At 32.0% G+C, this 22,780-nt stretch overlaps 3 protein-coding genes across 5 annotated transcripts; 1 reads left to right on the forward strand and 2 right to left on the reverse strand.

Moving 5' to 3' along the window:
- LOC108908548 lies at positions 1-1,523 on the forward strand. The gene is made up of 2 exons (XM_018712613.1): positions 1-509; positions 569-1,523. The coding sequence occupies exons 1-2, from the start codon at positions 248-250 to the stop codon at positions 1,342-1,344; spliced, it is 1,038 nt and encodes a 345-aa protein (XP_018568129.1). The 5' UTR covers positions 1-247; the 3' UTR covers positions 1,345-1,523.
- A 5,571-nt stretch (positions 1,524-7,094) lies between these two features.
- LOC111693137 lies at positions 7,095-8,723 on the reverse strand. 2 transcript variants are annotated; one of them, XM_023457284.1, is made up of 3 exons: positions 7,970-8,723; positions 7,362-7,692; positions 7,095-7,262 (listed from the first exon to the last, which is right to left on the reverse strand). In XM_023457284.1, the coding sequence occupies exons 2-3, from the start codon at positions 7,604-7,606 to the stop codon at positions 7,259-7,261; spliced, it is 249 nt and encodes an 82-aa protein (XP_023313052.1). In that variant the 5' UTR covers positions 7,607-7,692; positions 7,970-8,723; the 3' UTR covers positions 7,095-7,258. The 2 variants fall into 2 exon arrangements, with proteins under 2 accessions (XP_023313052.1, XP_023313051.1); XM_023457283.1 differs by having other exon boundaries at positions 7,095-7,240; positions 7,970-8,722.
- A 5,219-nt stretch (positions 8,724-13,942) lies between these two features.
- On the reverse strand, positions 13,943-22,097 carry LOC108908701 (pancreatic triacylglycerol lipase). 2 transcript variants are annotated; one of them, XM_023457281.1, is made up of 9 exons: positions 21,710-22,097; positions 21,311-21,417; positions 18,152-18,310; positions 17,805-18,053; positions 17,333-17,603; positions 16,647-16,759; positions 14,856-15,018; positions 14,247-14,577; positions 13,943-14,125 (listed from the first exon to the last, which is right to left on the reverse strand). In XM_023457281.1, exons 1-9 carry the CDS (start codon positions 21,825-21,827, stop codon positions 14,050-14,052), a joined length of 1,587 nt encoding a protein of 528 aa, XP_023313049.1. In that variant the 5' UTR covers positions 21,828-22,097; the 3' UTR covers positions 13,943-14,049. The 2 variants fall into 2 exon arrangements, with proteins under 2 accessions (XP_023313049.1, XP_023313050.1); XM_023457282.1 differs by having other exon boundaries at positions 14,054-14,147; positions 21,710-21,827.
- Positions 22,098-22,780: the final 683 nt, after the last annotated feature.

The raw sequence follows: 22,780 nt of genomic DNA on the forward strand, positions 1-22,780 counted from the left end.
TAGTTGCAATAAATTAGAAATTATAGCACTAATTAACTGTTAATCACCACAGCGTCTTCATTATCAACGATATATTTGAAATTAACTTTTAATGTGATTAATCTACATTTATTTCTATTTTAAAGAAACCTACCTTGGCAACCAGAAATACGTTGAAATACCTAAAATGCGAACCGGGAGAATCGAATATTGATTTTTGTTTTGGTTCGTAGTTCGTAATCCGTGTCAGGAAAATAAGCTTTGAAAAATGCGTTTTCTTTTTCCAATATTTTTAAATATATGTATATCAAAAGCAGCTGTATTTTTATGGAGTAACAAAAAATTAGAAATATCTCCCTTACAGCCTTTTACTATGGAACAATTTTCAAATTTAAGTAAAGAATTGGGTGATCCAGAGGTGTATTATTTTCGTAGCTCTTCAAGAATATCGCCTTACATAAAAGATGTAATTGATGGCTATTACTCCTCTTATGTCCCAAATGGAGACCTTGATGTTGAAGAAAGCATAGGTATAAATAAATATACTTAAATGTAATTTATATACCTAAATAAAAAATATATATTTCAGACCTTTTAGGAAGTGATATATTGGATGCCGAGAAAGTAAGGGAAACTTTAAGTCACACAAATAAATCCTCTAATATTTTGTCTGTGATAGTTATTCCCTACAAGCGGTATAAAAGGGAAATTGAGAAAATTACTACCGAAGTGTCGGAAGTCAAACAAGTCTCTCAACAACAAGAACCTGTTATATACAAAAGCATAAATACTAAGGATGAATTGTATGCTTTGTTGTATTCTTCCAAACCACTGCTTTTGAAAACAAATGACTCCGAACCATTCGAGCTGCATTTGGGAAATACTCCTTCCGATATGATTATATACGACACTCGATTAAATGTTAACGTCATACCCTTAGAAGGTGGAACTAAGATAATACTTCGATTTAGTATTTCGTGGCTAAACGGGTACTGGTCTTTACCTTCAGTCAAAGTAATTGTTCCAGAGTATTACAGAGAATACAACTTAACCACCGATGAAGATATTATGGCCCCCGCCCATTTTTCCTACCACTGTAACGGGTACTCAGTTTTTTCTGATGGAAACGGAGCAGAATTGTACATCTACGATTTGCAAGTACAAGTGGATTCCAAGAACGGAAAATTCGGAGATGCTAATGATTGCGTCTCGTTTACAACTGCTCCGATTTGGTCTGGGTTGTTTGTAACGACACTGTTAGGTATAGGTTTAATCGTCGCTTTAACCGCGATTATGGACATTAAAACAATGGACAAATTTGATAATTACAAGACAAAGAATCTTACCATCACAATCTCAGAATAGAATGTTAAGAAGTTGCAAAAGACGCATACATATCTATATTTTCACCTCCCAGCTTGAGACCAAGGTCTCGTATATATCAGAGCGATGTGTCTACTATTTGTCTGTGATTTTAAGTTTTTTAAGATTTTTGTTATAATTTATATTTTTTTAGTTAATGTATTGTTAAATAATGTTTTTGATTTTCCATTGGATACATTTTTTTTTTAATTTGCTTTGTTAGTAAAATACAGTGATAATAAAACAAATTTCAAATTTTTTTATTTTATGAATTTAATTTTTTTTTATGGTATAATAGTTGCAGTTTTCCAAATATCGTAAGATAACATATAGAGACTAAAAAAATATTCATATCAATTATACCGTTTCATTAAAAACTCTGCAAGCTAAAATTTGTTTTTCACTTGAACAATATATGAGAATTTTTGCGAAAAATGTATGAGAAAATATGCGAAATACTTGTTAATATTAAGTTGAACAAATTGTCGAATCTACCATGAAAACAACCAAACATTGAACAATTAATCAAGTCGGCAAAGAGAAAATGTTAAATTTAATATAACCGATTTAACAAAATAATCATGTTACCTAATGTAATAGAAAATCAAATTATTGACCGCTTTAATTAAGGTTTCTTCTGTAAGATAGAGCTTAAAAATGGTGATGTAACAGAATCTTTAAAAAGAAAAAAAGAACAAATTGGTCAATATACAGGGTGTTTCTTAATAATGTGCTAATATTTAAGGAGGTTATTCTTGGGTCATTTTTGAAATCCTCATTCCTTTCTGAGCAAATGTGGTGTCCTGAATTTTTTTCATTTGACATACGGTTTTCTCATAAAAAAATAAAATTCATTAATTTGCATCTTATTGGACCATTTACGAGGAAAAAAAAATTTATGTAACTTTGAACAATAATTTATTTAACATAATAACTTTTTAAGCGATTTCAAAAATGATTTTTATTTTAAGAAAAAGCAGTGGCGTAACATATATATTTTTCTTCAAAAACATTCAATACAAAACCTGTACAGACGCCACTGGCAAAAATAATAAAAATTGTACATCAGAAAATGTATCTCGATGAATAGGCGTGTACCAAATTTGAAAAAATATGTAGGGTACCAAAGTTATCATAAAAAAATGTTTTTTCATAAAACTTTAGCACCCTGTTGTTCAAAAGTTAAGAGTTTCTCAGGACATATGTTTATATGAAGTTTTTTTCTTAAAATGGACCCAAGAATAACCTCCTTCAATATTAGCACGTTATTAAGAAACACCCTATATAAATACCTTTCTTAAAGGGGTGTTTCCATTTTAAATGGATTCATTGTATACCATTGGATTTAGAAATAATTCTCTATCAGTTTAAATATAAAAATAATAAAAATATACAAGATGTATCACGAAGAGGGCCCAGTAGGATTATCCCAAAAAGTAGTCAGAGATGAAATCTGAAAATTTATTTTCAAATAGATCTATTAAATGAAAATAATAATAAAATCAATATATCAATAATAATATCAACTTCCTACTTTCTCGCACTTCTGGTTATACGGGAAGTCATCATCAACTCTGTTAATTCAAATGTAACACTCTGTATATTTATGCATTTTTTAATCTAACAGCAAATTCTAGACTAATTTCATATAAGGTACTATGGGCCAAAATGTGACAGTTTTCAAGTTATTATCAGTTGTCGAAAAAAAATGAGGGATGTACCTAAGTGATTTTTGAAAACAGCAGAATACCTGTAACTCCGACATTTAGATTTATTTATTAATGACATTTGGCATAGATGATTCAAAAACAATGGAATACAACCACTTTATATCAAATTTGCAAAAAGTCATACAGAGTATGGCCAATATTGTGACATTGAAGTTAAATTCAAAAATTCCAAATGGTACACCCTGATATTATTACATTAATGGATGCAGAATTAAATTTACTCTAAAATTATACCCGCAAAGTCAACAGTTTTTGTGTAAATTGGAAACTATTGATTTCAACACAGAAAAATCTACGGTGGATTTGATGCATTAAAAAGAATTTAATAATAACCGTTTTTAAACACACCGTATAAATTTTTGCAAATTTGACATAAACTGGTTGAATTCCACTGCTTTTAAATTATCCACGCGAAATTTCATTAATAAATAACGCTAAGTGTGTTGGAGTTCTTCTGTTTTCAAAAATTACTAGTATGCCTCAATTTTTTTCGAAAATTGATAATAACTTGAAAACTGTCACATTTTGGCCTACAGTACCTTATATGAAATTAGTCTAGAATTTGCCTTAGAATTAAAAAATGCATAGACATACATCAGAGTGTTCTATTTGAAATAACAGAGTTGATGCTGACTTCCGGTATAACCGAAAGTACGAGGAAGTTGACACTACTTTCATTGAATAAATCTTTTTGATAAACCCCTGTATATAAATTTCAATTCTGACTACTTTTTGAGATAATTCTACTGGGCCCTCTTCCTGATACACCCTGTATATAATTTCATTTTGAAAAATAATCGATGCCTGCCATTAAGGTAGGCCTTGACAAAAAAACTAATGGTGTGTACCTATTTTTATAACTATTAACGTCAACATTTTGCTTTTTTAAATTAGATCAAAAGTAGCGGTGTTATAGCTTACAGTGTTCTTTAAAAGAAACCCCTGATATGCAATGTGCCCCTACGAGCGAAATTTTTTTTATTTGGAAATTTATTGGTAAATATTATTCTTTTGTTTGTGTTTAAACCTTGAAAAATATTATTTTGTGATATTTGTGGTGTTTTATTGTTTACCAAACAAATAACCAGTCAGTGATTATAAATTATCAACCACATTAAAAAATGACCATTAAATATTGAAACTTATCAATTTGTCGCTTCGATTATAATAATTTCTCCCAAAATCAATATTTGTAATTGTCAATAAATATTTTTCTTTCTTAAATATGGTCAAAGGTAGCATTTAATGAGGAGTTATTATGAAATTTTTGAAGTAAGAGACAGAAGATCCATTATAATAATAATGTCAATAATAAAATATCATTAGAAATTCCAAGGTTCTAAATATGAAACTAAAAAATAAATTAAAGTGAAACTTGAAATATGAAGTAACATTTTACTACTTCTTCCTGTTCCATTGTTAACTGTAGATATACTGCAGAATTCTTGGAATAACGTTACATTCGTACTATCAGAACGATCTCAAAATTCTATCTCTACGGTATATCCAAGTTTTAATATTGGAACAAAAATAAGATAATTATTTTCTTCATACAACAATTAAAACTAACTTTTTGATTTTTTTATAAGTCCTATAACAGTATCTCTTTGCGACACTTCTCGATATTTCAATGTCTTGTCTCAGTCACATTTAAATTCTTCTAAAAATCTTGTAGACTGATATTTTTTAATAAATTTACGAATAAAAGTTCTTCGGGACATAATCGTGGGAAACACTGTAGGAAATAGTGTAAAATGTAACTTTTCCCATACATATCTTACTATTGCTTTAATATACCAATAACATCAAAAAGTATACTTTAGAACCAAGTGTCATCCTCTTTATACAAACACCAAGGCTTATCAGATCATTTTTGATGATGATGAAAATTATTGAAAATGGTGATTGGTGAAAATTGAAAAACCATATTAGCGATTTTTTTAGAAAAAATCTGAGTACACCACTGGATTGAGCGCCCCTTAAAATGGGCTTATACCAAAAAAGTATTGTATAAAAATCACATTGTTATAAATTTTTTTCGCCTGTCGAAGCAAGCCATGGAATAAAACGCCAAAAATAAAAGACAATAACTATTTTTATTCATACCAATATTCAACAAAATTATTGAATTTTCAGAAGAGAAGAATTATTAATTAAATTCTTGTTATTACCTTCACCAATCCGCCGTTTATTTCAAGGCACTTATGTTTTTTTTTCCTATTTTCATGGTTACTCTTCTCAGTTGTTCTAAGGTAAGATTTGCACATGCTTGTTATTCTAGCATGTAATTCTTCTACCGACTGTGGTCTTGACTTATACACTTTTTGCTTAAGGACACCCCAAAGGAAAATGTCAAGTCAGGTGATTTTGGCGGCCATTCAATAAGAGGACATTTTATCCCATGGCTTGCTTCGTCAGACGAAAAAAATTCATAATAATGTGATTTTTAATTTTGCCATAGAATTATTAAAATGCAATATTTTTTAATGAAATTTGAAATAGGCCCATTTTAATTAATTAATTAATTCACTGGCGTATTTAGATTTTTTCTAAAAAAATCGCTAATATGGTTTTTTCAATTTTGACCCTCCAAAAATGATCTGGTAGGCCTTGGTTATTGTATAAAAAGGATGACGCTTTGTTCTAAAGTACACTTTTCGCCCCTCTACAATTCAAAAAAAAGTTGGTCAAAATCGCCCTGTAAATAAAAATTTTATGAGGGTGTTCCGGTTTCAAATGGGTCACACTGTATACTTAAGTTATATTTTTATCTCTGAATATTTAGAATTTCTAAGGAGTAAATTATTACTATTTAACTCAAAAGGCCAATATTGTGATCTTGATTTGGACTTTACAAGAAACCCAGAATTTAACCTTAGAACTCTCAAATTATTTTTTCTTACTAATAATAATACGTGTATTTATTTTATAACTAATTTATCTAGTTGCATTTTTGATGTATATTCAACAATCGTTGTTCTTACAAAATTTCTCTGTGTAATTATTCTGTATCCAATAAAGTTTAATAGATACATGTAATAAAAATCGTAATATACTGCCCCTCAACCACATTTGAACACATGCAAATTAAAATTTATGGTGCAAGTGGCGGTTTCGCTGTGCGCCAGTTACTTAGATTAGAGAGCTTGAAGTATAAGTTTATAGGCTCTCTTCGTTCGTTTGTTAGAGCTTTTAGATGCTGGCCTCCATTTTGAATACATTTATGCAATTTTTTGAGGTTAGGTTGATATTTTAATCCATATCCTAAAAGAATTTCTACTTTACTTATTCCTTTCCACCATTTTACACAGTTTTTATGTTTTCAATGCTGTCCTCCATTTTGAATAAGTTTATGCAATTTTTTGAGGTTAGGATGAAATTTTAATCCATATCCTAAAAGAATTAAATGACCGAGCATTAAAACACTTAGGTTTTCTACTTTACTTGCTCCTTTCCACCAATTTACATTCTTTACCCACTCGGGCAAATCTAAATTTACAAAAAATCAATAACTCTGACTTTTTGAGGTTAGAAAGTGGACATTATTCAATCAATTAATTCTGGTGTCGCATTCGTTACCTCTTTAAAAAACGTACTAGAGAAATGCTATCTCCAAATTTCCATTCAATTTGAATGTGTCGAAGGTACTCACGCAAGTTTTCAAGGTTAGGTTGGAATCTTAACCTAACCTATATGTTTACAATACTGCCTACTTGATGTCCATTTCCATTCGCTTGCTCACACGGTTTCTCACGGAACCAGCTACATAGGTTTTCATCAAAAGGAAGCCCATTTTTGCTATTTGGACCAATTTTTTTTTTAGGTTAGATAAAAACCTGACGTGATGACGCAACGTCCGCTACCGAACTTGAAAATTTTTCATTTGTGTAATATTATTAAGGCGGCTTTACAAACTGAAAATATTACTTTTGCTTTTGCATTTATCATATAATTTTTTCGTTTTATTTTTGAAAGAAAAGACAAAATGTTTATCAAAAAATATATTTATTTTGCATTGCTAGTACATAAAATATAAATAAGGGATGATGATGAATCAATGAACTGATGATGTAAATACAAGTGGTAGTGATGGCTAACAATATGAAGATATCCAAAGTTGTGGTATGCCGTTAACTAGAGGTTCTTGTTCCTTCGGACAAACCGTTATCCTATAAGCCAAAAATATATTAACTGAAAAAATAGTATTTCACTTTAGAATGTGTAATAATGAATTATTGTTAAATAGTGTAATTAAGTAATATTTTATGTTTAGGTTTTAAAAAAAATTACCTTTCATTTATCTCCAACGCTTCCACCGTTACTTTGTTGATGAAAATTTTTGGTGTGGTCAATATCCTCCAGGTTAACGGGTTAAACAAGCTGCTGTTATACTTCCACTCCACTTCCACCGCCTTCAAATGCGGAACCTCGTCAGTGGCAACGACACCTACGTGCAAGGCTCCCGGTTTGTGGTACCCGCTGATGAATCCGGCAGGCCTGGATTTTTGGCCTCTCCCGTCGCTGGTGCTGTGCATCGTGAATAACAGCTGCCCTATTTCTCCACCGTGGTCCACGCTGTCTGTGTTGTTAGAAATTTGAACGATCAGCCTGTAGTGCCCCCCTAAATAAAAAAAAATATATTAGTTTTTGTGGCGATACAATTTAAATGTTTGTTTGCAAACATTGTTAGTTTGATATATTTTTTAGTAGAACAATTGATTAATAGGTGCCTCGATGATTTGCGTACACAGAAAGTACAAATTTTTTGTGGCTAAACGAAGCAATTTTGGGCAAAAATAAATTTACTAAAATCATCTCAATTTGAGCTCTAAAATCTCTTAATATTGGGACACCCTGTGCACTAAGGAAAACATTATTCAATCGTACAAAGTACTTACTGCAATATGGCTTGTCCGAGGCGGTTAACAGGAATTGTACCCTGCTGGTATGCCGCCATCTGAGACCTAGTAATTTCTCGTAGTGCTTCCTGCCGTGGTATCCGAAGGGAATGCATTTTTCTCTGTACTTCCCACAATCGAAACATTTACCGCTCACGAAATCCTAGCAAGCAAACATTATAAACATTGACATTGAGTGACATTGCGACAAACTTTCTGGGCTGATTTCTCTCATCGACAAATAAAAAAATAAGTATCGTATTTGCCTCACACTGTTCGTAACGGCTCTATAATCCTTCAAAGAATAGCAGTGAAACAGTGGTTTGGTTAACTACTTTGATACAGACTTCAAATTTGGTAAGTAATGTAAAATTTGCACAAAATTTAATACGAACAGGAATTAGCCCAGGAAGTTTTTCATAAGGTGTCACAGCCTGTAATACGTATTTTATACAGGGTGGCACAAAAGTATGGAAACCCCTGAATAACTCGTCAGGAGTGCATTTTCTTGAAAAATGATAAATACAAAAGTTTTAGGATTTTCCCCTGGTTATTCAATGACGCCCTTGTATACGACCTTGACCTAGAGCTTCGAGGTCATTTCAAGATCAAAATTGGTTTTTCAAATGGGAACCCCTATTTTTTATTGCGGATTTACAAAGAAAAGGAAATTGTACATCTAAAAATGTTCTTCACCATGACCTTGACAATGACCTTGCTCTTTCCAAAACCGCAATAAAAAATAGGGGTTCCCATTTAAAAAACTTTACTTGACCTTGAAGGCCAAAGTCAAGGTCAAATCCAAGGTCACCATCAGATAGCCAGGGAAAAATCCTTACAATGTCTGAAACATTTTTTCCCAAAATGCATTCTTCGAAAGTTCTACCGTACCAGGACTTTTGGAAGTTGACCCACATTTGACCTCAAAGGTCATTGTCAAAGTCATGGTCAAGACCACTTTTGGACGTAAAATTTCCTGCTCTTTCCAAATCCACAATAAAAAATAGCGGTTCTCATTTGAAAAATCAATTTTGACCTTGATAGATAGACCTGGAAAACTCCTCAAGAAAAGGAAATAGTGGTACGCAAAAAACACTCAGACAAGGTCGAATCCAGATACCAACTGAACTATGTATTGATGGTTGCTGGACACCTTAGTACCTCGTGTTAATAAACTGCCGCGCCTTTGTCACATTGCTCGATATGAATTTTATCGAATTTTAAATTTATTACACTAATTATTTTTTAGACCTAAGCATAAAGAAGTTCAAANGTTAAGTTGGTCGCTATAAGCTACTCCCTACGTCCAATGTGTCAGAGCCAACTTCGACCACGTTTTTATTTGAACGCTCGTTACTTTTAAATTCTTGCACAAAAAAAGATAGTTTATAAATCAATTAATGTAGTACTAAAAAATTGAATAACCTCTACTTGTTAAATATATCAAAATAACAAAATGATCAAATTTATATGTAAAATAATTTAAATGGGAGAATAATACAGAACTTTCGTAAATGATTACAAGCCGTGACCACTGAGTTTAGGCAATCAACATTACTAGTACTGCCAACTAGATCCCTAAATCTTGGCGTCACCAATATTAATGATTCGTTTATAATGAACAATGACAAACTGTTACATCTACGCTGGCGATAATGTGATCGCTCAATGGTCGAATAGAATCTTGAAAAAAATTACAACGATCATAGCTACTGAAAGAGACCGTTGTGCTTTAACCTAACCTTGATCATATTTTAATAATTTTTAATTTTACCAAAATTTAACTGCCGACATAAAGGAAATAAAATTACTGTTTCAAACAAACAACTGGTCACGTGGCTTGTAATCGTTTATGAAGGTTCTGTATTTTCAACCAAACAACGTTGTACATAGGCAAATGAGATAATTTCATCTCTAGAATGTTACTCGTATTTTAATCTGATTTTTCTTAATAGGGCTCTATAGCAAATAAGCAGCCAGCAATACATTCTTATAAATTTTATTACACAGTTTGTCAAATATGAATCAATGCACAAACAACAGACTTTCCTTCATTCTAATGCAGATTTTCTATAAAATGGAGTTAGTTTGAAACTCAAATTACTTTTTGTTGTAAAGAAATTTGTAATTTGCCGCCTTTGGCATCGTAAATTACAAATTTTTTTACACCAAAAAGTTACTTGAATTTCAAACAAAATCCATTTTATAAAAAATCTGCGTTGGAATGGAGGAAAGTCTGTTATTTGTGCATTAATTCATATTTAGATAAACCATGTAATAAAATCTATACAAATGTATTGCTGGTTGCCTATTTGCTATAGAATCCTCTTAAGGTTACACTTATAACTCAAAATTAATTTTGGATCATAGAGATGCTTTGAAGCTTTCTCCATAACAAATTCATTGATCAAAATGTTAATAAAACTATCTTCAGCCAGTTTCCAGTTTGATCGGGAAATATTTGCAGCGACGGATGGTGAAAAATTGAAGAGATCATATTTTTATAAATAACATAGGACCGATACAGATTTTAGGTGATGAAAAAATTTCATAAAAAATTTGTGAATTGATAAATTAAAAGAGGGGGGGCCCACCCCGGGATCTAAAAAGGGGTTGCACATGTATATGCAAAATATATTTTTTCATAACACAGCCACACAAAAAAAAAATTGTCTGTACTTTTCATACCACAAATGTTATCCTTAGTATTTTTGCCTCCTGATCACGAATCCAGTGTTAGAATTGAGCTATCACATTACAGGAATTTCCTAACCTCAAAAAACAGGTCAGAAATAGCAAAAATTCATAAAAAAGTGCTAGGAAAAATACAAACATTTTTTTTTCTATATTCAAATGCTCATTTATATGGTTAAGACTCTGCCGAACGTGAATCTTCGGTCAAAATTGATGGTTCTTTTTCCAACCTCAAAAAAACATGTCAATTAAGATTTTTAAAGTCAATTTTCAAAAATTAACAGATTCGCGCCAAATTCGGTATACGGGGGCATTCGGAGTCGCTGATCACGAATCCGAGGTCAATTTTGCAAAATTCAAGATGGTGAATCAAAGATGGCTGAACAAATTTTCAAAAAATAACATTTGTACCAAATTTGGTATACGGGGGTTTTCGGGGTCGCTGATTACGGATCTGAGGTCAATTTTGCAAAATTGAAGATGGCGTATCCAAGATGGCCGACCAAATTTTAAAAAAAAACACATTCGCGTCAAATTTGGCATACGGGGGTTTTCGGGGTCGCTGAGCACGGATCCGAGGTCAGAATTGCGAAATTCATTTTGCAATATATTTGTTTACTTTATAACCTGAGCTGAGTACCCAATCATATTTTAACCTTCTTAAAGTACATAGGTAATTGATTAAAAACGAATTTTGTAAATCTGATCTCAGATACGTGATCAGTGATCCCGAAAACCCCGGTATACCAAAGTTGGCGCGAATCTATTATTTTTTTAACATTTGGTCGGCCATCTTGGATCCGCCATATTGAATTTTGCAAAATTGAGCTCTGATCCGTGATCAGCGACCCCGAAAACCCCCGTATTCTAAATTTGGCGCGAATCTGATATTTTTTGAAAATTTTTTAGTTTTCGAAAAATTTTAAATTTTCTTAAAGTTACAGTATTTTGACTTCCAAAAAACAGAAAGTTAGTAACAACAAAATGAAAAATAATTAAAAAAAAAACACTTATCGGTTCATTATGAAAAATATATTTCGCACATACTCATGCAACCCTTTTGTAGATACCAGGGTGGGTACCTTCTTATTTAATTTTAATTTTCATTAGCCACCACTGACATTTTCTTTAAATATATTTTCCTTTTAGCAAAAAGTTGTTAAACTTATTAAGATTTATTGTCATTTTTTAATTTTGTTAGTACTTAATTTTGTTAAAAGATCATTAAGACTACATCCTTTGAAATCATGAGTTATTTCTATAAACTTGGAAAAATTAAATTGAAATTATTTTTAAAATACCAAAAAAGTATGTCATTTCCAGTAAACTAAAGATATGACAAAAAAACTAAATTTGAAGAAGTTATAATTCTTCAATAAAGTAGGTACTTCTGAGTGCAAATATCTCAGAAATCAGTGATTTTTCAAAAATCGCTTCCATTCCAAATGTTGCTCAGAATTAAAATGTTCTTCATGTGAACGACCTTCCAAAATATTCCTTTTGTTAATATATTATTGTTTATACTTAGACTTGTGTGCACCATACAACAATTTTTATAGATTTTAAAAATCCCTTTCGGTTTTTTAGTTATCCCACCTAGGTATTTTAACCCATTTGATCCTACCGTCCTTTATAAAGGCCGCTGAATGTAGAGCGCGATAAAATCAAGATCAGCGTTGAAATTCTAGATGTCGCTATTGGTATAGTTTCAATGATTATTAGTGCAACCGCAAACAGGATAAAAGTGATTTGTTTACGTTCTTGCGGCACGTGTCGAATATTTTTGTAACTCTTGCAAAGTGCGAATCGACAATGGATAATTGGAGGTATGTAAATATTGTTTTTTCAATAAGTAATAGTGTTTTTGTAACTTACATCACGAAGCTAAATGTACAAATAGTTATTGAGTATAAAATACTAGTCCGTTTTTATTTATTTTCATGGGCACGTGGTCATAAAAAAGAGGTGTTCTTTTAAAAGGACAGTAGGAAAATCCACTACTGTTCGGTGTAAATGCTAATAAGTATATATTCTTGTTTCTAGTTATTGGAAAAAGCCGTTAACCCTAGCCGAATTAGGCGAAGAATTAGAAAACATCGGTGAATCGGAGATTCCAAATGATATTATAATTTTTCCTCCGGAGAACGCCAATGATCCCGTTACTGATGAGGATTCAGGTGATGAAGATCAGGTTGTAATGGAAAATCTACCTGGATCTCAATTGAGGGTAGAGGTAGAAATCAAAATCCCTGAGGAAAAAGTAGGGACGTCTGTAATATCCGAAGATTCGGATTCTGAGGANTATCCAATAAAGTTTAATAGATACATGTAATAAAAATCGTAATATACTGCCCCTCAACCACATTTGAACACATGCAAATTAAAATCTATGGCGCAAGTGGCGGTTTTGCTGCGCGTCGGTTACTTAGATTAGAGAGCTTGAAGTATAAGTTTATAGGCTCTCTTTGTTCGTTTGTTAGAGCTTTTAGATGCTGGCCTCCATTTTGAATACATTTATGCAATTTTTTGAGGTTAGGTTGATATTTTAATCCATATCCTAAAAGAATTTCTACTTTACTTATTCCTTTCCACCATTTTACACAGTTTTTATGTTTTCAATGCTGTCCTCCATTTTGAATAAGTTTATGCAATTTTTTGAGGTTAGGATGAAATTTTAATCCATATCCTAAAAGAATTAAATGACCGAGCATTAAAACACTTAGGTTTTCTACTTTACTTGCTCCTTTCCACCAATTTACATTCTTTACCCACTCGGGCAAATCTAAATTTACAAAAAATCAATAACTCTGACTTTTTGAGGTTAGAAAGTGGACATTATTTAATCGATTAATTCTGGTGTCGCATTCGTTACCTCTTTAAAATACGTACTAGAGAAATGCTATCTCCAAATTTCCATTCAATTTGAATGTGTCGAAGGTACTCACGCAAGTTTTCAAGGTTAGGTTGGAATCTTAACCTAACCTATATGTTTACAATACTGCCTACTTGATGTCCATTTCCATTCGTTTGCTCACACGGTTTCTCACGGAACCAGCTACATAGGTTTTCATCAAAAGGAAGCCCATTTTTGCTATTTGGACCAATTTTTTTTTTAGGTTAGATAAAAACCTGACGTGATGACGCAACGTCCGCTACCGAACTTGAAAATTTTTCATTTGTGTAATATTATTAAGGCGGCTTTACAAACTGAAAATATTACTTTTGCTTTTGCATTTATCATATAATTTTTTCGTTTTATTTTTGAAAGAAAAGACAAAATGTTTATCAAAAAATATATTTATTTTGCATTGCTAGTACATAAAATATAAATAAGGGATGATGATGAATCAATGAACTGATGATGAAAATACAAGTGGTAGTGATGGCTAACAATATGAAGATATCCAAAGTTGTGGTATACCGTTAACTAGAGGTTCTTGTTCCTTCGGACAAACCGTTATCCTATAAGCCAAAAATATATTAACTGAAAAAATAGTATTTCACTTTAGAATGTGTAATAATGAATTATTGTTAAATAGTGTAATTAAGTAATATTTTATGTTTAGGTTTTAAAAAAAATTACCTTTCATTTATCTCCAACGCTTCCACCGTTACTTTGTTGATGAAAATTTTTGGTGTGGTCAATATCCTCCAGGTTAACGGGTTAAACAAGCTGCTGTTATACTTCCACTCCACTTCAACCGCCTTCAAATGCGGAACCTCGTCAGTGGCAACGACACCCACGTGCAAGGCTCCCGGTTTGTGGTACCCGCTGATGAACCCGGCGGGCCTGGATTTTTGGCCTCTCCCGTCGCTGGTGCTGTGCATCGTGAATAACAGCTGCCCTATTTCTCCACCGTGGTCCACGCTGTCTGTGTTGTTAGAAATTTGAACGATCAGCCTGTAGTGCCCCCCTAAATAAAAAAAATATATATTAGTTTTTGTGGCGATACAATTTAAATGTTTGTTTGCAAACATTGTTAGTTTGATATATTTTTTAGTAGAACAATTGATTAATAGGTGCCTCGATGATTTGCGTACACAGAAAGTACAAATTTTTTGTGGCTAAACGAAGCAATTTTGGGCAAAAATAAATTTACTAAAATCATCTCAATTTGAGCTCTAAAATCTCTTAATATTGGGACACCCTGTGCACTAAGGAAAACATTATTCAATCGTACAAAGTACTTACTGCAATATGGCTTGTCCGAGGCGGTTAACAGGAATTGTACCCTGCTGGTATGCCGCCATCTGAGACCTAGTAATTTCTCGTAGTGCTTCCTGCCGTGGTATCCGAAGGGAATGCATTTTTCTCTGTACTTCCCACAATCGAAACATTTACCGCTCACGAAATCCTAGCAAGCAAACATTATAAACATTGACATTGAGTGACATTGCGACAAACTTTCTGGGCTGATTTCTCTCATCGACAAATAAAAAAATAAGTATCGTATTTGCCTCACACTGTTCGTAACGGCTCTATAATCCTTCAAAGAATAGCAGTGAAACAGTGGTTTGGTTAACTACTTTGATACAGACTTCAAATTTGGTAAGTAATGTAAAATTTGCACAAAATTTAATACGAACAGGAATTAGCCCAGGAAGTTTTTCATAAGGTGTCACAGCCTGTAATACGTATTTTATACAGGGTGGCACAAAAGTATGGAAACCCCTGAATAACTCGTCAGGAGTGCATTTTCTTGAAAAATGATAAATACAAAAGTTTTAGGATTTTCCCCTGGTTATTCAATGACGCCCTTGTATACGACCTTGACCTAGAGCTTCGAGGTCATTTCAAGATCAAAATTGGTTTTTCAAATGGGAACCCCTATTTTTTATTGCGGATTTACAAAGAAAAGGAAATTGTACATCTAAAAATGTTCTTCACCATGACCTTGACAATGACCTTGCTCTTTCCAAAACCGCAATAAAAAATAGGGGTTCCCATTTAAAAAACTTTACTTGACCTTGAAGGCCAAAGTCAAGGTCAAATCCAAGGTCACCATCAGATAGCCAGGGAAAAATCCTTACAATGTCTGAAACATTTTTTCCCAAAATGCATTCTTCGAAAGTTCTACCGTACCAGGACTTTTGGAAGTTGACCCACATTTGACCTCAAAGGTCATTGTCAAAGTCATGGTCAAGACCACTTTTGGACGTAAAATTTCCTGCTCTTTCCAAATCCACAATAAAAAATAGCGGTTCTCATTTGAAAAATCAATTTTGACCTTGATAGATAGACCTGGAAAACTCCTCAAGAAAAGGAAATAGTGGTACGCAAAAAACACTCCGACAAGGTCGAATCCAGATACCAACTGAACTATGTATTGATGGTTGCTGGACACCTTAGTACCTCGTGTTAATAAACTGCCGCGCCTTTGTCACATTGCTCGATATGAATTTTATCGAATTTTAAATTTATTACACTAATTATTTTTTAGAACTAAGCATAAAGAAGTTCAAAAAAGTGATAAACATTGTACTTTATGTTATTCTATGCACGCAGTTATGTCAATATTCATTAATTAATCAAACTTTTGTAAATTAAGTTGGGAGATTTTGATAATTTTTATCTCGGAATTGGTTAAGTTTAGGACCCATGTCATATAAGGTTTTTTTTTGTTTATTTTAATATATTCTATTGTCTGTTAAAATTAAGGCAACCAAACTCCTAACACCCTGTATATTAAAAAAAAATTGTAAAGATAAGCAAATATGCGAATGAATGAAATTACAAAATCAAAGCATAAATTACGTTTATATTGAGTGAAACGATAAAAACGGATGACACTGGTATAGTTACAATTAATTGATATAAATATTTTGTAATAGTTATTTCAACAAATAAACAACTAAATGGCAGTAAAATATTAAAATAATCAGTTTTTCATAATATTTATCTAATTATTTTGTTGTTATGTTAATTCCGTGAATGCTTTGCATTTCTCATGTGTCGTAAATAAATCAATAAATGTTAAAATACCTGATAAGAAGGGCAAGATATCGTCAAAAATTTGCACTTTGGATTCGGGACAATACTTTCCAGAAAATATTCATGGCTTCGCACATGATTGCATCCCAAATATTTTTTCACACCTAAAACGTCAGTTTTATAAATTTTGCACTTTCTTAACTGAAATTTCCAATAATAAAAAGTATATTTTATTTAGTGCAAACAAAATACAAAAATTTCTACACAGTTTCCAATAAAAAAAAAATGTATTTCGAGTGTAGGAATTTGAAAAAAACAACACATTTTATGAAATATCGCTGAGGATGCTTGACATAGACTGATGAAACTTGGGCTGCTAATTTATCTAGCAGAAGTAAAAATTTGTTAAGTCAACTTACAAATAGTCAAGCAGAGACAGAGATATGAGGGGTCAGTAGCACTAGAAGCCTCAGAATTTTGCCACCAATAAGTATTCTGTAACTGTTATGATTTTTGTTATTTTAAGTAATTTACAAGAAATTTCGAAAGCATGTGTTTTTTTATTGCAAACTGGGTGACATATTTTTTTTAATTAGCTTTCCACCATTCCTCTTTCTAAGTACATAAAAAAAAATGTGTTTAACATTTTGTAAAGTTTATAAAACATTGAAGATTGATAAAAAATCGACCCACAAGGCAAATTTTTTTTATTAAAAATTGGTGCATGCGCATCTTACCGTTAAACAAACTTCCGTTAGCATCCTTTATATACTGTAGCACACTTTTTCCACATCCAGGTTGGTCGGTCCCACCATTCGGATAGTAATCCACATGCCCTATACTTTCCGTCATACCCAGACCTCCTCGAATAAACTGACTAGCGTCCGTATGGATAATATCGACGTACTGAGCTGCACTACGATCTAGCCTCACAGGTGGCTTAGCTTTGGAAAAGTGAGGCTCGGCGGGATCTAGACCAGTTATTCGGCCCAGAGTCATATTGAATTCCTAAAAAAGTAAAAGATTGACGTTTCATTCCACCAAGTAGTGAAACGGACAACAGTGGCTTAATTGTGATGTGTACCAATAAAAAACTTCAACTAAAATCGCATACCACTGTCCTCCTTTTATTTGTTAATGGGGAGACATGGAGAAGTTTTCACCTCTGATTTTCACAAGGGTGGTGTTAGATTCTGCATTAAAAATTACCTTTTGAAGAGTGTACCCAATATATCCACACATGTGAGCACCTAGCGAGTGTCCAATAGCGTGGACATGATCGAGCTTAAGCGGTCCTGTGTACCTTGCTATATCGTTCAGCAGATGTGCAGTCATGGCACCGACCAACCTAATATTGGCCACTGCTTGTGTGTAGGGTGGACTAGCACCTCCTTGCCAATCGACTATTATCACATTGCAGTCTTCTATGCGTAGAAGAGCTCGCACAATGTTGTAAATCTATAAACGGAAAAAAGTATTTACAATTTTCTGAAGGTAACTGCAAATTTTTTGGTCAGTTTTGAAAAAAAGAGTCATTACATCTATATTTTACATACCCAAGAAATACCGCCACCTTCTGTATACCCGTGAGACACCAAATAGATCGGCTTATGGGCTGCGATGCCTGCTGAATTAATATAATCGAACTCGTTCAGATCTATAAAGATTGGCACAACTTGGTGATCTCTTGTGTACAGTGGGTATCTTGGTTCTATCTAAAACAATTTGTTTTAATTAATTACTTTATACATAAAATTAAGATGCTTGTCAAAATTCTAATATAAATACATAGTTATTTTTGTATCTAGAACACGAAATGGTACTTTTACCAATGGAAGTTATTTTTTCTCACTTAGCGAGGCAAAATATCCATTCGAGAACGCAAAAGCAATTTGCGTTCAAGATGCAAACAATAATTTTTTCGAAAACTGCAATAAAATAAGGCAATTGTATTATACACAATAATTTACAAGATGTTTTAGGCGCAGTAACTATCATAGAAACCTAATAAACAATAAAAATTAGTTGTTTGGAAAAGCAGTGTCAAAATTATGTATTGTAATTCATATTCTAAGATTCTTTCATTCAAAGTGAGCTCGAACAGTGAAAGCGAGCATTTACCACGACAAATTTTGGAAGCGGCACAAAGTTTCATAATTAATTCCCAAAAAATCATAGAGACAGCGAATTCAAAGGGCAATGTAGTTCGAAGAAAATTAAAAAAGTGACCGAAGCGATATTACTGGCATATTTCAAACATAAAATTAATAAAATTAAACCTTCGACGTTATGGTCAGTGTATTCCATGTTAAGAAGTACATTGAATGCCAAAAAAAATGTAAATATCAGCAAATTTACAAAACTAATACCATATTTAAAAAGCAAATCAGTTGAATACCGTCCGAAAAAGTTCAGAATTCTAACAAAATAAGAAACTGAGATTTTCACAAGAAGTACCGGATAATAGATTTCTGCTAGAAAATGTATCGATCGAATTAACTAATTTTGGACAACTTTTCAGGTCATTTTAATAATTGTTTGTGGAGCTTTGAGAAGAGATGAGCTACTAAAGGTAACGATCAATGATATAGAAGACAAAAATTCAATTATTAGTATAAGAATTCCAGATTCCAAAACTCATACTACGAGATGTTTTGTGATTTTAAGTCCAGACCAAATGAAGATATACTGCAAATACTGTGCTTTACGTTCAGCAGTTACTACAAGTCGAAGATTTTATGTTAGGTATGTAGGGAAAAATGTGTTAAGCCAGTGGTTGGCCCCAACAAAATAAGGACTGTGCCAAAAGAAATAGCAACTTATCTCAATTTGCCTCATCAGGAAACTTATACAGGGCACTGCTTTAGGCATTCTTCCGCCACTCTGTTAGCCGACGCAGGGGCCGATATTACCACCATTAAACAGCATAGGAGGTGATATTCTAGTACAGTAGCGGAGACATATATATAGAAGATTCTATATAAAATAAAATTTCAATCGCAAATAAATTGTTACCATCTTCAGCAAAGCCTTAAACTTAAACAATTACAGCGGCAGCTTCATTGAACACCCACAACTAAAAGCTACGATAACTGACGGCACTGCATCTGGCATAAATTTAACTCACTGCAATATTGGCACTTTCAATTTACATGTAGTGCAAATTAATTGTAATAGTCCTGTTTATAATAGTTACTGTTTAATATTGAAATGTTATATTACTTAAAATGTATATTGTTTAATTAATAAAATCATAAATATGTTTCAAAAAATTGACAAATTATTTTGACATTTGTTTTATGTCCTAGAACGAAAAAGTCTTTGGCGTTGAACATAAAAGTATTTTGTAACTAGGTGACAAAAAGACTCATTTTGTCAACTGAAAATTTTTGAAAAACAGTTTTTGAAAAATATATATTTTCAGCATATGTACTTCATTAGTTAATATATTAAGTACATTGCGCATCAAAATGAATCCATCACCAAAAACTGGAAATTTTTTTTAATTCCTCAGTCATAAGACAAAAATTTTTATTGAAATTTTAGTTGTAAGATTTTCAAAAGTATTTGTTTTAGTTTCTTTCACTGAAGTTTACAACATTCTGTAGGCTCGCCAACTAAAATAGTCAATTCACAAAGTTTTCTACAAAGTTAAAATTAAGTAACAATCTATTTATGTACAATATTTGAATTAGCAGAATTAGTGATAATTTTCAAATCTTTATTTATTTTAATGAACTTATCTTCATTTCGCTGAATAAACTGCATGTTTTTGTACAATATATCACAATCAGGAAACAAATAGGGCTTAAAATTGGTCCTTGATATACCCTGGAACTTAGAAATATAACAAAGTTATGAAGTTTTTACAATAAACATGCTCCTCAATTAGTAACTGAGATAATGACGTAAATCAGAAAACAAATGGTTTAGAAAAAGTGAGATTGAAGTTTTATTTATGTAGGCATTTACACTTTTAGCTGGAACAATCTACAGAGTGTTTTCAATGAAACTCTCATTCTATACACTAGGGTGTCCCACCGAGAACTGCGTCGATTGATGGAAAAAAGCAGCAGATTCTCTACATGTTCTTGAAATTATTTTTTCACATTTTCCATAAATAACAAATAAATTAAAATAATCCTCATTAGTATAATTTAAACGATCTCCAGGCATTTTTATTTAAATTTTCGGCAAAACTATTCATTTGACAACTAACTTGACAAATGTCAAGTTATTTCAATTGTTTTTGGAGTGTTTTTGGTCATGGCCAATTTGACAAGTCGGATACGAGAAAAACTGCCCAAAAAATAGAAAATTGCAAATATCTGTAAAAGTAGTAACGGCAACCCTAATAATGCTTATATGCCTTGAAAGGAAATTTCAATCTGCATACGACAGAGTAAAAAAATATAGGGTGTTCCATTTAAGTTAACAAAGTTATAGCTGTTTTAAGTCATCAAAATTTAACAGCAGAAATGAAACACCTAGTATGGGTGGGACACCCTGTATATGCTAAAAAACAATTTCAATAAAAGTTTCTATCTTAACATCGTAACTATGTAACTAAAAAAAGAATTATATAAATATGACCAGCTATTGGCGAGAAAATCAAATTTGAAATGGGGCCACAATTTTAGGGCGCGTTAATTAAAAAAAAAATCACTAGAAAAAAAATTGAATTTTAAAAATATTTTTATATTCATTTTTCCTACCTTCTGTAGATCGTCGGGAAACAGTGATACTGGTCTACTCTCCGAAGTCCATGGCGGACCAAGATGGAAACATCCATATATACCGTAACATTTAGAGGCATTGGATTCTATAAAATTGAAATATTTTTACTCAATAATTTAGAACTATATTGTTTGTAATTATTTATTTGCGCAATTTCCCATTGCTGTTTTTATTTATATATTTTATTGAAATATAAAATGTACTTACATAAAAGACCCGTAAATTAGAACCATACATTTACAGATTTCAGATATAAAAAGGTCAAGTTTATGAGAGAATAAATACATTTTGAATAAATAACAATGTGTTACTTAAAACCGTATGAATGTTGAGGAAATAAAATTTAAATTCACTAATATATAAAAATTATTGCTTACCTTGTCCGATTTGCATGTAGTAGTAATTATAAGAAGTCTCCTGCTGAATTATGCTCTGATTCATCATATACATGAGTGTTTGCACAAATAAACTAGAACCGTTATTAACTCCAACCATATTGCAATTCTATTTTTTTTTAAGACCAAGTAATATTTGCAAGGCATTCAACAAACTGTAATGAATGTGCTGGGCTACAAAAATAAGGAACTGGGAATTTCTTATCACTGAGCAAAGTCCAGGGGTCAGCAATAAAGCCCAAACAACTTTAAATATTATCTTTAGAAATTTTATCTCAGGTTTGAATGACTTCTTGGAGCTTAATGTGTCAGTCGGCTAATTCCAGGTGTTAGTCAGTGGTGTAGGGCCTCGTGTGTTTTTATAGGGGAAATAATGATAAAGTGATTTACAGCGAAAGGAAACGGAAAAAATAATGGGTATCTTATTTTTAATTTTAAAAGTACAAACATTAAGTAAACATTTTTAAAAGTCTTATCGTATTTGCATCAAACCTTGTTTTGATGTGATTTGAAGAAAAAATTCAAATGATCGCTATGAATTGTAACATAAATGAATCAACATCGCTGACGGATAATAAACACATTTTCCACAAATTTTAACTATGTTACCATTTATAGCACACATAATCTGTAGTAATTAATGTAGTTTTTTTTTCAGTAAAATTTTCCCAACTAGAATTTTTTTTTTATTATTTATCTATTTTTGCAATGCAATATGAACTGAAAATAGCCGTTTTTTAAAATAAATGTTTTATGGTCGTCTCCAGTTATGGACTTACATTGTACTTTCTCAACCTTACCTTGAAATTTCTGACTTCTAACAAAAGTTATTCAAATTATCACATTATCCGTGGATGAAATAAATTATTATTTACATAATCACCCCCATCTGTTTTTCAAAATCTGAAATAAATCTTGTTTTCATTAATTTTAAACACCCTATATATCGAAAACAAGATTATAAAAATTTATAGGTTAATTTTTGTTACACTGTATATTTTATTGAGGAACATCTATACAGTGTGTACCCGGGAACTTTTTTATTGTTTTTTT

The sequence above is a fragment of the Anoplophora glabripennis genome, unplaced genomic scaffold, assembly GCF_000390285.2.
Source record: "Anoplophora glabripennis isolate ALB-LARVAE unplaced genomic scaffold, Agla_2.0 scaffold29, whole genome shotgun sequence".
NCBI lineage: Eukaryota > Metazoa > Arthropoda > Insecta > Coleoptera > Cerambycidae > Anoplophora > Anoplophora glabripennis.